The following is a 15,886-nucleotide window of genomic DNA, read 5'->3' as shown; positions in this document are numbered from 1 at the left end:
AGGTAAGGAGTGCAACTCACATTGTTTGAAGCAAAGGTGATCTAATATGCTTCTTAAATATATTTATTCACTAGACATAAATATGACCCTCTGTTTATGGATGGCAAGTACTTACAACCAAGGTTATTCCCATAATTTTCCAAATTTCCTTCTAAAAATTGCTTGTGAATATTGGGTTTGATATCACCTTAGATCAGCCATGAATCTTATCAATCTATAGCATATGTAATTTGGATTGCATAGAAATGTGCATATTTAGTATCTATCCACCACCACAAAAATAACATCCTTGCCTTCTAATTTTTCTAGACAAATAATGAAATCCATTGATATATATATTCATATATTTTATCAGGGATGTGTAAGGGCGAAAGAAACACTGAAATTTTGATAGTTTTTCTCTTGTTTCATGAGAACACTTTATATTCTTCCTAAAATTCTTAAAGATCCTTCTTCATTGTTTTTTTGGGTGAGTTGATATTCCATGGGTACAGTTTGGTTTAAATTCCATTGATGACATAAAAAGGTGTTATCTAGTGTCTTTCTCTCCAGCAAAGTTTCAAGAATAACTTCCCTTTCACATTATGTTGTGCGTTAAATTGTAAAATTTTGTTGCTATTTTATACAAACTTCTTCCAACCATATAGGATTGGAAAAAGTGATGACACAATATAATGTATTCTTATCTTTGTTGTGAAAGGGAATTTGTTATCACATTATCCTTCTCATTTTTTGTCGGTATTTCAAAATTGTATTCTTGCAATTTGAACACCACTTTTTATTATTCTTCTAAATACATTATACTATGAGAATTATTGCATCCTATCATGGCTCATTGTCATCGTAACATGCCTCCTCATGAGGTGTTTTCTAGATTTATTAGTTGACATAGTAAGATAGGTAACACTTCCTTTTGATAAGTATATTTCTTCATACGATTAACTTTAAGTTGTCTACCTTCAAAATATAGTGGCCTACCTTTTCCTTGAATACCACTCCAATTATCTATCTAAATTCATCACATTCTCTATAAAAGTTTTTACTAAATTGAGTTCCTACAACACCAAAAGGTAGATTCACTCATAGAATCCTCTAAGCATGATAATGTTAGGGGAATCCACTTCTTTCAACATAGATGATTCTTCAAGAGAGACATTAATGAGGCAAACATGTGAATATTTCCTAAAAAGATTGGTATGTTATCTTGTGAGACCCATGAATCCTTTAAATCCCATGACATTCCACGCAAAACTAGGCCATTTTGTGATAGCTCTTATCTTTTAAGTATTTTCCTTGACCCCTTTCTATGAAATATGACCCAAATATTCCACATCTTGTTTACCAAAAGCACATTTTCACCTTTGTGCATAGTGTTGATCGTGGTCAAGAATTTGGAATGCCTTATCTACATATTGTAGGCTTTGTTCCCACGTTTTTTTATATATGAGGTTATTATCAAAAAAAGCACAAACTTTCCAAGATATAACCAAAAATATTACTCATGGGACTTTGAAAAATAAAAGGAAAATTTGTCAACGTCAAAGGTGGCTAGGAACTCATTCCATGTCATGATAGGCAACACTCTCTGCTAAAATTGTCTCTAGAAAAAAATTTCCCACCATAGCAAATTATCTCCTGTCATCTTCAACTTAGCAACATGAACCTTCTACATCCCTCAGAACATTAGATTTGTGAAGTACACCTCAAGCTGGAATAACGAAGTGCCCAACTTCTTAGCATTAGGTGATCCATCAAATGGCACATCCATCTCCATTTTAAAATATTTTTGTATATTGAATTGTGATTGAAACTGATACGCAGTTTGGGTGATGATGCTTGTTGAACTCACCATGCCCAATAATATATGAATTTTAACAATGTTGAACCAACTATTTTGGTGGGCATAGTTTAGAAAGTTATTTCCATATTGTATACAAGTGAAACAACATCTAGTGACTGCAAAAAATATTGTTAGAAATAAAGGTCATGGAGCAATAAAATCAAAATGAATGCAAAAATAAAACATAGAATGATACAATGCAAAAAGGATGCCAATATATGTGGTTCCCCTGATTTGGCTATGTCCATAGATAAATAGTCAATCCTTCCTTTCATTGTGTCCAACAAATTGAAGGGATTACAACCTACAACACATGTGTTGCAACCTCTTCTTCAAAACTTTGACAATTTCATGTCCCTCAATTACAATGATCTACCAATAATAATAAAAACTGCGATATAGTGCCCTCATAAAAAGAGGGTTGCCTTCTAGGGAAAAAAACATAACATAACTTCTACCATCATATCTATTACATAATGATAAATGGTCCAAATTGATTATGAAAGTACAATATTTTACAAGGCAATTTTTTCAAAATGTATCTTCATGGGCACTACCCCCGAACCCCTACTAGGGGGGCTCCAAAAAGTTGTTGTTTCCCCTTTAGAAACAATAGTTGTCAAGGGAGAGGGGGTGACAAGCCCCCCCACACCACCCCATCAAGAGGGTCCAAACATCGCCAAAAAACAAGACCTCTAATTAATAAGATAATCAGGTTCCAAAACCAATAAAAACATGTGTATTAGATTAAGTAGGACCGCCAAACTCATAGTATTGGCCATTCATTGGAGAAGAGACAATGGTTGCTACATATCATATCAAAGGGACTATGCCATAAAAAGAGGATTGCCTTCTAAGGAAAAAACATAACATAACTTCTACCATCATATTTATTACCTAAGGACACACAAACACTTTCTCTTTTGTTATTATTTGTTCTTCATCTCTTCCCATAGCCTCTTGTTCATATTTTGTTCTCTAAATAGTCTCTACTCCTTCCTGTGACAATTCTCAATTGGATTGGTATTGACTTCTAACACTAACCATCCAAACACTTACAATATCTAACAAGCCAAGAAAGGACCTCTTTGATGCCAAATTTATTCATTCATTAACTATAATGTCTTTTGTGTCTTCCCAACTCAAAGCAAGTAGGATATCTACTAGACATTCCCAAGGAATCTTGTAGTGGAACAAATTCTACAAACTAAAGAGGAATCACAAATTCCTTCTATCACGTTGGTCTATAAGAAGGGCATTAAACATATTCAATCAAAAGTATTTATTTTTCATTATACATAAATAAAAAACACAACAATCACATGTAAGTAACAAAGACATGTATGTGACTAGTAAAACTCTAATGGGGAATAAAAACTCTAAAATCTTAATAACCTCAAAAGTAACAACAATGCTTAGCAATTTCAAAGCTAACAAACCCAACTTTGACATTGCACAATTTGTCTATAGCTAAACTTGCAAGCCTCGTGAGAGATAGTGCTTCCAATAACTACAACAAATGTTGAGCGATACGAATGCAAAGTGCCTAACTATTAGCTATTCAGAGACATGTTAAACTAAATGGAATTGAAGAACCAATAAAACCCAATGGAACCAAAAGAATCCATTCCTGTAGTTTTGGCACTCTAAACATTGAACCCCACCAAGAATAAGTTAATGTGGTTCAATTTCTTGTGAATGTTGACATAGTCATGTAACTTCCCTAAGTTGTTTTCCACGAGGATGGTTTGAGGTCAACATCAACACATTAATTATCATTTGCACCAACAAGTGTTATTGCAGTGGTATTGATGGAAAATCATGTCGACATGAGTAGCATTGAATTTGACAACCTTCCACGTGGTCAACAAATATATCAATTCTTCATTTAACATCATTGAGATCAATGGGTCATTATCCTCTAACCTTTCATCAACAAATTTGGCAACAATGGAATGTCTTTGACCCTCCTACATCAAGTCTCCCTTCGTCAAACACTCTCCATTGGTTATCCTTCGTTAGCATCCATCAAATCAATCTTTTTTTAATGTTGCTTGATCCAATTTGAAAGCATATTTCCACCTTGGATCTTGGTCATTTCCCTAAGGTTAATTCAGCAATGTTTTTTTTTGCAAATCACCCAACCAAGGACAATTATTTTTCTTAGTTGTATCTGTCCATAAAGATTCTTTCCACACTTTTGATTTGACCTTGGACCCATTAAGAGATACTCCATGATCGGTTCAAGGAGCTTTCTTTCCATGGCATTCAGGGAGGTTTTCAAGATGGCACCAATATGTGACATTTATTGGAGAACCTCTCATATGTTCCCTCCTAATTGGGATTAGGATCAATGTTTTCCTTCCTTGAAAAGATATCAATTGTTGGGATAGTGAGACATATGGTAATGAATAAGCATTAAGCTACAACACAGACAACAATGTGTGAGGGGGATCTAGGGGATGTGTACATATTATGTTCATCTTGTCTTTAAGATAGGGGACGAAGGGGAGTGATTTCCCAACATGAGAAGGCAATCTACATTAACTATGACAGCATGGGATGTAACTCATGTTACTTGAAACAAAGGTAATCAATCAATGTCTTAAGTAGTTAAGCAATGTGGAAAACATTTGCTTTAGGATATTTAATCTCTTAGGTAAATGTGCTTATATGATCAATAAGTTAGCTTAATTGATAAGAGACAAAGCCCCACATTAACTACAATAATGTATGGATATGACTCACATTATTTGAAGCACAAGCAATCTAATAGTATTCTTAAATAGCTAGGTGGAGGGGAAATCATTTGCTTTAGGATCTTTAATTCTTAAGCGTACTTCTTTCATTAATAAGTTAGTTTAATTAAATACCTCCCAAACAACAGCATATTTAATCCATATTATTATTTGGAACTCATTATTGGCATTTCGTTAGGAAATATAGTGGTCACTTGTTGCATTGGTTAGGAAATCCATTAGTTTTTCATGCATTCATTGGGAACATAACTTTCTTTGACAAATACATTTTTGTGGAATGACCAGTGAAGTCAATAGGTTCACTTGCATCCCTTGATTTCCATAGCAAATAACAGCCATAGAACGTTTCAAGCCTAGTTTCAAATCCCCTTGCAACAATGGCCGTGTAGCCCCCCATGTGAGCATGTTGTACAACCATTTTAAAGTATGTCAAAGCAAGGCTAGGCCCATGGTAAAATAGAGGGGGAAAAACCATCATTCTTAAACAATGTATTTAACATTTAATCTTGATTTTACTATATAATGAGAACACCATACAATTATTTTTTATCACTTTGTAATTATTTCTTTCAAATGTGTGAGTATTGGTTCATAGACACCGGAGATCTGTGATTGCTATGTTCAGGAAAACTATCCGAGCAAATCCACCCAAAAAGATCACTTCTCATTGGCTCATTAGCAAAGCCTAACCCCAATAGCATCGAGAAGAATAGACCCCATGACCTCCCATTAGTAAGGTGCTTTAACAACGAGAACTTGACAAATTGAGCTAACCCTTGGGGCTATGTGTGTGTGTGTTTATGATACCGTATTCTAACTTCATTTTCCATTCACATGTTACTTCCATGGCCTCACTTCTACATTGTTTCTGACCATTGCAATCTTAACTTTTTTGTTTTTCTCCTCGTTGCATCTCTAAATTATTTTGACACCAACCTCTCACTTATTTCTATGTTCCAAACACTAGTGAGATAGGGAACTTTTTTGTTTTTCTCCTCGTTGCATCTCTAAATTATTTTGACACCAACCTCTCACTTACTTCTATGTTCCAAACACTAGTGAGATAGGGATGAACAGAACCACCTACCTTCTCTCCACCATAATTGCTTACCCAAAAGTGTAGTTAAAAAGCACCAATAGACTTTTATTATAAGATCAAATTTAACTCGAACATCTCAAGCAAAACATGATTTTTTATGATACTTCTATATTATGAACACTAGAGAGCTAGGGATGAGCAGAACCACCTACCTTCCTCTCCACCATCATTGCTTACAGAAAAGTGTAGTTAAGGAGGTCATATTTACCTCGTACATCTCAAACAAAACATGGTTTTGTTTATGACACTTATAGCAGCTCTGCAGGTTGAATCGTTTGCCCATGAAAGGTTCTAACAGATATTCTTGATTGTATTACATTAACCAATAACAGTGACATTAAGTTTGCAAGTATTGTTTGACACAGCAAATTGATGCTCCTTATTTCCATAAACTCCAAAAAGGTTGTTTGAAGCCCTGCCGCATGCTACGCATGCAATTTGAGAGCCTTCAACTAAAACTTATTTTCAAAACATTCCTCGCCACTTTGCATAGCACTGAGATGCATATTTATCATAGTTTAATCTCAACCTCATCGTGCAGATTTATCGCTGAGATGTGTAGTTTGAAGCTTGCCGCCATACATGGTTTTTTTTTTCCATTTAGGCATCTGGAAGTGTGAATATGATTTGCATTGAATAACCTATTTTGCATATGGCACATCCTAGTTTTCCTCAAACCTCTCCTAAGGATAGATCAATGCATTGCTTCCGGATTGATCAACGCATGCTTCATGGTGTTTTCAAAGGAATGCTTTAGAGTGTTTTTTAGTATGGTCTTGTTTTATGGTTTCCATCCATTGAAACTAATGGACAAAGGCACAATATTACTTAGAGAATGCATTTATGACCCTTTCTCAAATGTCTTCAAACTTGGCGTGCCCTCGATTTAAACAGCTGGTGAAAATCCTGTAACGTGTGTTTCTCTTTAGGTCTGACAAACACTAACGTCATCTTAGCCTCAGACTTTGAACTTGACATTAATTTAGATGTGCGATATTATTCTTAAAATTTTCATGATAATCTCTTTGTTTCCAAAGTAGCTGGAAGCATGCCTCAAAAAATCAACAAGTAAACATTAAAAATAAAACTAGCAAGTGGAGGGAAGAAAAAGATAACTGTGCTAATAAAACTAGCAAGTGGAGGGAAGAAAAAGATAACTGTGCTAATAAAACTAGTAAGTGGAGGGTAACTAGCAAGTGCAGGGAAGAAAAAGATAACTGTGCTAAAGGACAAGTAAATTTCAGACTAAACATTCTCCCGTTGATCACGGTATAACTTACATTCAAGGCTTAGGTATAACTTACCTGCGTTGGAAAAAAATTGAGAAAAAAACTCTACTTGCTTTGTCGATTTAGAAAAAAAAAAAAAAATTGACAAATCGTTAGGGATAAGCTGTCACTCAAGGGTTTCTATGCATCTTAAAGCAATAAGGGTAGAGGGTTTAAGAGTGATATCAAGGTCAAATACAGTTGCCCATGGTCCCCTACTTTTGTTGGTTTTATATATATAAAAATGTGCATTGGTTAAACTTGCAAGGCAGTGATGATGTCCATTTAGGCGAGTTTGTTATAGCACTTCTATATGCCGGTGACCTTTCTCTGATTGCTAAATCTGCTCTGGCTTATAAGAGCACTTACTTTCCCATGAGCATTTTTGTAGAAGGGTAAAGATGCAAGTCTATATTAGCAAGATGAAAATAGTGGTTTTCTCTAACAATAACACACAGCAAGCATAAATATTACTTTGAAAGGAGCTTTCTTAAAAAGGTTGCAGATTACAAGCACCTTGAAATTGACTTCAACAAAAATCTAAGTTGGCAATGTTGCAAAAAGAAAAAGAACAAAATGGGAGTTTGCAAAGCACTTTATGCTTTTCAAAATAAGTTCAGAGAGGCAAATCTAATGGATTGAAAGACCACCCGAACTCTTTTGGAACTTTTAGTGATTTTGGTGGTTCTCTATGGTGGTGGTGTGCTGTGAGCGCTAGCAGTAGATTTGACTTTCAGTGGAAGCAAATTCAAAAAATTCAAAGCACTTGATTACAAACAAGTTCAAAATTAAAAGTTTAGTTGTGATATCTTGCTAAGAGAAATGGGAGCTACTCCTATTGAAGCAATTGCTCTGATATGAATCATACAATATTTATAAAAAAAAAATGAGCAAATGGAAGAGGGAAAATGGTCTAAAGTTGTCTTCAATGACATTGTTGTGCAAAAGAAAAAAGACCTGGATGTGCCAAATTAACACATGGTTTACTAAATGGAGCATTTAGTTGAACATGTGTCCTACAAATAGTAAAGAGATGGAGCATTTAGTTGAACATGTGTCCTACAAATAGTAAAGAGATAAAGGTTTTTATTATGTATAAGTTCCACACTCAAATAAAAACTAGCTCCCGTAAGATATTTGTTGCCTTTCTTATTCTCTTGTTAAGTAAGATAATCCTACCCCCAAATTATTCTTATTCTCTTGTTAAGTAACGTAATCCTACCCCGAAAATTATATACAGAGATATTAAAGAGAGAATAAAATGCATATTAAAATGCCTTAAATAAATGCAATATATTGTAGTCCATAAACTTGTTCTCTTGAGTTCAAAGGCTTAAGTTGTTGCCATTAGACTTTCACAAGTCAGCCATAATGATAACCGTTGTCCAGTAGGTATCCTTCGTTAATGTAAAATGCAACATGAAATAATAAAACAACTAGAATATATCCATAATTTTGAGAGTTTTCTCTTATTTAAAAAAAAAATGTCAAAATCGAATACATAACGAACTATGGTAAACCAGCAATTAATGCTATATATCATCATAACAATTGATAATAGTAATAAAAGTTGATAAACATTCACATTGACGGGCGTAGGTACAAGGTTCAGATAATGATTAGGAAGGGGCGTGGAGTGGACAAGACTTTGTCGTCTAACGTCACGAACGAACGAAAGAAACACTACTAGTAAGCAGTCTGATAAGAAATGAATCTAACAGTCTGACAATCTAGAACCTAAAAAACTGCGTTGTAGTAGAAAAAACATTGAAATCAACATTTTTTAATTTCAAGAAACAAAATAAACAATACAATTTAATCAAAAAAACCTTTAAATGCAATCAAAGAAACCCTCTAGGTATCTTTATTCTTCAAGTTTATTCAAGTTCTTTTTTTGAAAGAGAATAAAAAAACTGAGGTTAAAACTACTTTTAAAAGTTCATGGTATCCAACACTTTTAAAAGTTCATGGAAAAATTGGATAAACATAATAAAAATTTTACTAGTTTTGTAAAAATACATCCTTAATCGCAATCAGACAAAACCACTAGGTATCCAATACTTCTAAAAGTTCATGGAAAAAATTGGAAAAACATAATAAATGCTTTATTAGTTTTATAAAAACGGGGTGGCATCCAACTACCCAATAGACATATATATGAAAGTTTGGGAAACATCTTCGCTTTATGCAACTTCCATAGGCCTTAAATAGGCGTAAGTTTGGCAGATTAACAGAACATATGACTAGAAAAAGTTCGAAAAATTGGAAGAACATAAGTTAATGGAAAATTTGGATAAACATAATAAAAACTCTACTAGTTTTGTAAAAATACATCCTTAATCGCAATCAGTCAAAATCACTGGGTACCCAATACTTCTAAAAGTTCATGGAAAAAATTGGAAAAACATAATAAATGCTTTATTAGTTTTATAAAAACGGGATGGCATCCAACTACCCAATAGACATAATATATGAAAGTTTGGGAAACATCTTCGCTTTATGCAACTTCCATAGCCTTAAATAGCCATAAGTTTGGCAGATTAACAGAACAGATGACTAGAAAAAGTTCTTCTGGGGTCTCATTTTAAAGTTCAAACTACTTGAATCATCATTTAGAAATATTTTCATCAATTCAACAACAGATACTCAAAATATAAAATGCAAAAACTGAAACATTGTACTTCATACAATAGATCCTTAAATATCCATTTTAATGAAATAGAATATGCTCATTGATTAAATATTGCTTCCAAAGCTTGGAGTGCCTTCCCTCCGTGCAGAAAAATAAATTCTACCATAGTATCAAAACTGAAATCATAGATGCATTATACTAATTTTTGTGAAAAAAGAACACATGCTCGAAAAAATTAATGTCCCGAACGGTCAAACTCCCTGGTGTTGACTTCATAATCTACCATTGCCTCTAAAGCTTAAACATGTCCAATTCCCCACACCCTGATTTTTCCATCTGTATAACCAGAAAACAATGTGCTTCCGTCTGCACTCCAACTCAAACTGGTACAATAGGGTATCTGCGAGAACAGGAGAGGCAGAAATCAGTTTGATGCTCAAATTCTGAGGTCATAGCCTCACAATAATTTAATGGAGAGAAAAACCGTTATAAAAAAAGAGCCAAATGATGGAATAAATTTATATATATATGTACTCTTAGAATAAGTTCTCCAGACGTAAACACATATAAAATGAAACATTCAACACTGCAGTAAGAAATGCAGCCAAACATTAATGAAGTCTTTTTGTTGGAAATAAGAGCTGCATTAGGACAGGTTCGGACTTCAACCACCCTCACAAATCAATAAAAAAATATCATTGCAAAAATGGGACTAATCATCCCAAGGGGTTCTCTCAATCAGTGGTCACCAATTTTGCTGGACATTCTAGCTAGTTCCATGCTGGCAAATGTCTAGTTCAAATCCATGGAACTAAGGATGCCATCAATACAGCAAAAGCATCCCTTCGATTTCCCACTTGGTTTTTTTGGGAGAAAGATTTGGTTGATCCAATGGAACTGATTGTAATGTATCTCTCAAAACCTTGTGTCAATATGTCAACAGAGTCACTGACTAATACAACAATTACCAATGTTTAACCAAGTTTCCAGAACAGGCAGACGCACAAGGGGCAATGTGTGGGAGCACTCCCAAATTTTGAGGAAATTCAGGGACTGGGGGGTATGTGAGCGGCACTACCAAATTTTAGGGAAATTCTGGGGACTTGGGGGCATTGGGGTGCATTTGTGTGTGTGCGCAAATAGAAATAGTAAAATATGTATTCATTTATTTAAAATCACCATTCCTTATTCTAGAATTTGACTAGTACTAAGCAAAATAGTAGATATTAACATCTGAAGACTGGAATGGTAAATTGAAATTACTCAAACTCAACAGTAGTAAAAAGTGACAGCCAAAGAATTGGTCTATGGTGATCAGTGTCTAAGACTCAAAAGTTATTTCCATACCTTCGTACATGATTATAATTCAATGTAAACACGTTGCAATCCCCCAAATCCTGAAAATTCTTAAATCTTCTAGATTTTGAGTAGGATCTAAAATTGTACTCTATGTATGAAATCTAATGAGGCCAGAACCACAATAGCTTTCAAAACAAATTTAAAATTGTGAAACACAGGATCTTAACTTCCAATTAACAATAAAAAAAGAGCAACTCATGAATCATAGTCTGTCCAATGACAAAAAATACAAAAAACCAGAGGAAGAGCAGGAGAAACAATGACCTGAACTTAAAATGAATGAAAACAGTTCCCCAGTTCTATCAATGAAAACTGAAATTGCAGTAACTATTTATCCTACATTAATTCCCCTTTACTTGCTCTTCTACACAAAGTTTAGACTTGCTGCAAGTTTATTTGTTGAAGATCCACATAGTGGACACCTTCTTGGAGAAAGGCCGAAATATAAAAGAAAAACATACTTTCATTTTTTACTAAATAACTGGATGTTAAAACTATGTTGTACAGATACCACTCCCTAGATTTGGACAACCTGAATCCAATGCTTCCCCTCCCCCAAGAGCTTCAGAGCAGGTACAAAATGCTCCAAAACCATACAGAGCAGTGCCGGAGTGCATAAAACATTCTTGGAGCATTTCCATTGCCTGGCAGCCATACCAAACCCAATTCCCACAAAGTAGCCTATGTGCCCAAGCGCTTCTATGCACTTGCTTGGTGCAAAAATATTCTAAAAAGACATCAAATATTTGGGCCTGAGTCACCGCACACATCAATTTTCTCTCTGGCAACACTGGGAGAGTCCTGGCAAGGTATTTGCCCATAATCACCAGGAAGATAATAATACAGTCATTCTTGTGGCATGGTTAGCCAACATACAAGACTGAATCTTCTCATAAATTTTAACTCATTACACTCTTTGAACACTGGAAGGAGAAAGTGACACATTAAGTTTTGTGTTCATGCTTCTTTAGGCAAACATTTCCACCTATTTGAATCTTTTAACACTGATCATTTACATCTAATGGTTTGTGCACAATTTCAAGCCCAAAGGAAGGATTTTGGGCCTGAAGGTCAAACAAAGGTTGTGTCTTAAAACCAATCAATGGGTAGGTTTAGCTCTTCTTTGCTTAAGTATGAATAGGTCTGGCTGCTCTCTGTATCTCCACCGTATTTACATTAAGGTAAATTATATATGAATAGAATTTATATTATTAAAATGGAAATTATTATATAATATAATTAAAGATTTGTATTTGTATGTATTTATATCAATGTTTTAAAATTCCGACTCCGACTCGCAAACGATTGAGGGTCGACTCCAACTCCGACTCAATATCGACTTGGCCGATTTGATTTCAATGACTCAATCATAGTAAAAAAATACATTTAATATTTTTTTATAAAAACATAATTTTAAAGATTTTCATTCATTTTTCCAAAAACAAAGCTTTAGAATAAAGAGAGAAGACAACACATCAATATATCCATTATATCAAAATGGCACCTAGTGCACTGTCCAATACAAAGTTCATAGTACATACTTAGCCATCAATGCCAGGAATATTTTCTGCCTCAGCCTAGGGACATTCACTAGACTACAACAACAATAATACCAATTCTCTGCCCCTAATGAAGTCTCAAAACCCTTGATTTAATTCTGGTCAAGCTCCAGAACAATCAGAGGTAAATATGTATTTCTTAGTCCATTGCCAGAGAATTTGCCTTTTTTAAAACATTATATGGCTCAATGCATTGTTTCAGTTTTCTAATTCATGCCACTAGGATAACCACACTTCAGCCTTGTAATTTTCAAAACTTTCTCACAGTGATATATTACTTTAGGGCTATAAATATGCAATAAAGAACAACCCAACCATTGACATGTAGGAGGCAGAACAACGTTTGACAAATGTGCTTCAAGATTTTTGTCAAAGAGCACAGCCGGCAGAGTTGTTACCGAGCTGGCCGAGTCATTACCGAGTTGGCCGAGTTGTTACCAAGTCGACCGAGTCAATGACTGGCTCAGTAACAACCTGGCCAGCAGTTCCGTTTTGGCCACTGAGCCGACCTGGCCAGGCATTGGCTCAGTCTAACTCAACCAAGTCGAGTCAACTTGGCCGTTTTTTAAAACAATGATTTATATAGCCACTCCCAACCCAGGGTTTCCTGTAAATTTGGGCAAAACTTCTAACCATATCCAATACTCATATCCCCACTCCCAAAAATCCCAGCTTCCTAAAACTAGTGCAAAATTGATGTAAAGGTTGCATTGATTTGTCATTGATATTAATACTTATTTGATTTTTGATACGGTTTAATATATTTGCAACATCCCATACCACCCCCAATCATCATCCCCTAATACTTAAATTATCTCACCAAACATTCCCAAAACTTCTCCCAGTCTCCTAAAGCATTGGCAAAACATTGACGAAAGTTGAACAATAGGAGTTGAATGAGAACCTTCGTTTATACTATATCAATTACATTAAAATTGCTAAAATAACCTCACTAATAATTGCATTACAGGGAATGCAGAGAATTAGAAAATCTTAGCAAGTGAAACTAGCCAAACCAAATTTCTCTGGGATAACTAGGAATAATTGCTAATAGCCAAAATAAAAAATCCAAAGGCAATGTCAACAAATGAAATGGGAAATGGAAATTTGAAGCAGACCCTAAAGATAATCAAATACCCTAGATGACATGCATCAAGTTAATCACTTAGGCCCAATTTCTAACAGCAAAATCTAAAGACAATATAAATAAATGGCATGGGAAATGGAACTTTGAAATGGACCGTAAAGATACTCAAGTATCCTAATGGCATGCATCAAGTTAGTCAGTCAAGCATCAAAGCTGCCAATTAAATCCAAGGTAAAACCAAAGCACTAAAGAAACATGAAAGGACAAAGGGCATACTCTTACATAAACGTCTAACACCAAACGATCAAGACGGTGAATAATATAGATTGATAAGTTAAGATAAGATAATTGCATTAATGTCCAACTAAAAACCACTAAAAGTAAGTCAGTGGGACTGTTGGCTACAATGACGTCCGTGCAAACCAAATAAATAAAGCAGCTCCTATATAAAAGCGAGCTGCAGTAAGTAAAGAGTCAAATAAGAGTTTAATCTAGGTCCTTGAAAGCCAACTCCGAGAATGCCGAGACAATTTGGTATAGAGTGGATCGAGTATCTATGATACAAACGATACAAGCCTTTCCTAAAGAAGGATACAGAGACAAAGCACTACCATTTTAGTTCATAATAGGCCTACCATTAAATAAGCATGCCAGCAGCTTTCAACAAATTTAGGGGGATTCTACCCTTGTGAATTGAAAACTCAAAAAATCACCCCAAAGGAATGCAAGGCAAACAAACTATAGATTGAAACCGAGAATGAATAGAAGGCGATCCAAATTCCAGACAAGACTACGGAAAAAAATGGTCTGTATGGGCCTTGTACAAATATAACAAAAAAATTCAAACAATAACTATATTAAAAAACCTCAGAAGCAGACAAAACTCTGAGGATTCACAGACATGGAACAAAAATAAAAATAAACTAGCGCTTGAAATCACTGCTAACCTGAGCCTTCTTGTTGGGAATGAAATCGGGCCGAAGGTCGGCCACAATGCTCTTGCTCTCCAGATCCCAGATCTTCACACACTGCTGAGTGGCAGCACAGAGCCAGTATCTGTTGGGGCTAAAGCACAGGGCATAAATAATATCCCCGGCATCCAGCGAGTACAGCCGCTTCCCCTCCGCCAAATCCCAGAGCATGGTAACCCCGTCTTTGCCGCCACTGGCGCAAAGCGAACCATCGGGCGAAACGGCGGCCGTGTTCACATAGCCTCCGTGTCCGACGAGCGTATTCCTGAGCTTACAGTTTGTTAAATTCCATACCTTTACCGTGCGGTCCCATGAGCACGACACGATGGTGGGGTTGGTGGCCGAAGGGGAAAAGCGGACGCAGGAGATCCAGTTGGAGTGGCCCTCTGCATCGGGCTGGATGGTGTATTTGCACTCGCCAAGGGTGTTCCAGAGCTTGATGGTGCGGTCACGGGAGGCGGAAACGATCTGTCGGTTATCGATGGAGAACGCGACGCTCAGGACGTCCTTGGTGTGGCCAACGAAGCGCCGGGTGGTGAGGCCTGTGTTGAGATCCCAGAGGCGGAGCTCGCCGTCCCAGGAGCCGGAGAGGGCAAACTGGCCATCGGAGGAGATGACCACGTCCTGGACGAAGTGTGAGTGGCCAGTCAAGCGGCGCCGTGGGACACCATACTTCTCGGGCTCCTTGGTTAGGTTCCAGAGGAGGATCGACTTGTCGCGGGATGAAGAGACGATCATGTCCGAGTTGTCAATCGGGGTCGCAATGGCCGTCACCGCGTCGGTGTGGCCCTCCATTGTGCCGCGCAGAACCAGTGCTTCCGCCATGGCTGCTCAGACTCTGGTCGCACTACTGAGTTTTCTTCTTCTTCGGCGGGTGGCCGCTGCCGATCTGCTCGTGTTTCGTTATCGTAATGATCTGCTGCGAAAAAGTCCCAAATAAAAGAAGAAGACCGTGCGCCGTGTTTAGGGTTTTATTCAGATAAACCCTAGCTATAAGAATTTTAGGGTTTGGAAAATGATCCGGTGATCGTGTGCCAAATCCTCTAGCACACTAAATGCTCTTTTGGAGGTAGTCCATTGCTAAGAAAAACTAGAGGGAGGGATTTCCCTCACGTAAATTCGTAAATTTGTAACTGTGGTTGTATGACGATTTCTCAATATTGATTTACTTCATGCATTGTATTTTTAATTTACTTCATGCAATGTTGATTTACTTCATGTATTGTATTTTTAATTTACTTCATGCAATGTTGATTTACTTCATGCATTGTATTTTTAATTTACTTCATGCGATAGTTGATTTACTTCATGC

At 36.1% G+C, this 15,886-nt stretch overlaps 1 protein-coding gene across 1 annotated transcript; it reads right to left on the bottom strand.

The window, feature by feature from the left end:
• Positions 1-9,620: 9,620 nt before the first annotated feature.
• Positions 9,621-15,611, bottom strand: LOC149178538 (small ribosomal subunit protein RACK1-like). Its single transcript, XM_089420374.1, has 2 exons — positions 14,551-15,611; positions 9,621-9,998 (listed from the first exon to the last, which is right to left on the bottom strand). Exons 1-2 carry the CDS (start codon positions 15,397-15,399, stop codon positions 9,897-9,899), a joined length of 951 nt encoding a protein of 316 aa, XP_089276500.1. The 5' UTR covers positions 15,400-15,611; the 3' UTR covers positions 9,621-9,896.
• Positions 15,612-15,886: the final 275 nt, after the last annotated feature.

This window comes from Pinus tabuliformis, chromosome 4_1 (genome assembly GCF_031772625.1).
Source record: "Pinus tabuliformis cultivar Carrire ecotype Pingquan chromosome 4_1, CPIR1, whole genome shotgun sequence".
Classification (NCBI taxonomy): Eukaryota; Viridiplantae; Streptophyta; class Pinopsida; order Pinales; family Pinaceae; genus Pinus; species Pinus tabuliformis.
Note: the sequence above shows the minus strand (reverse complement) of the source record. Positions and strands in the feature narration are given on the sequence as shown.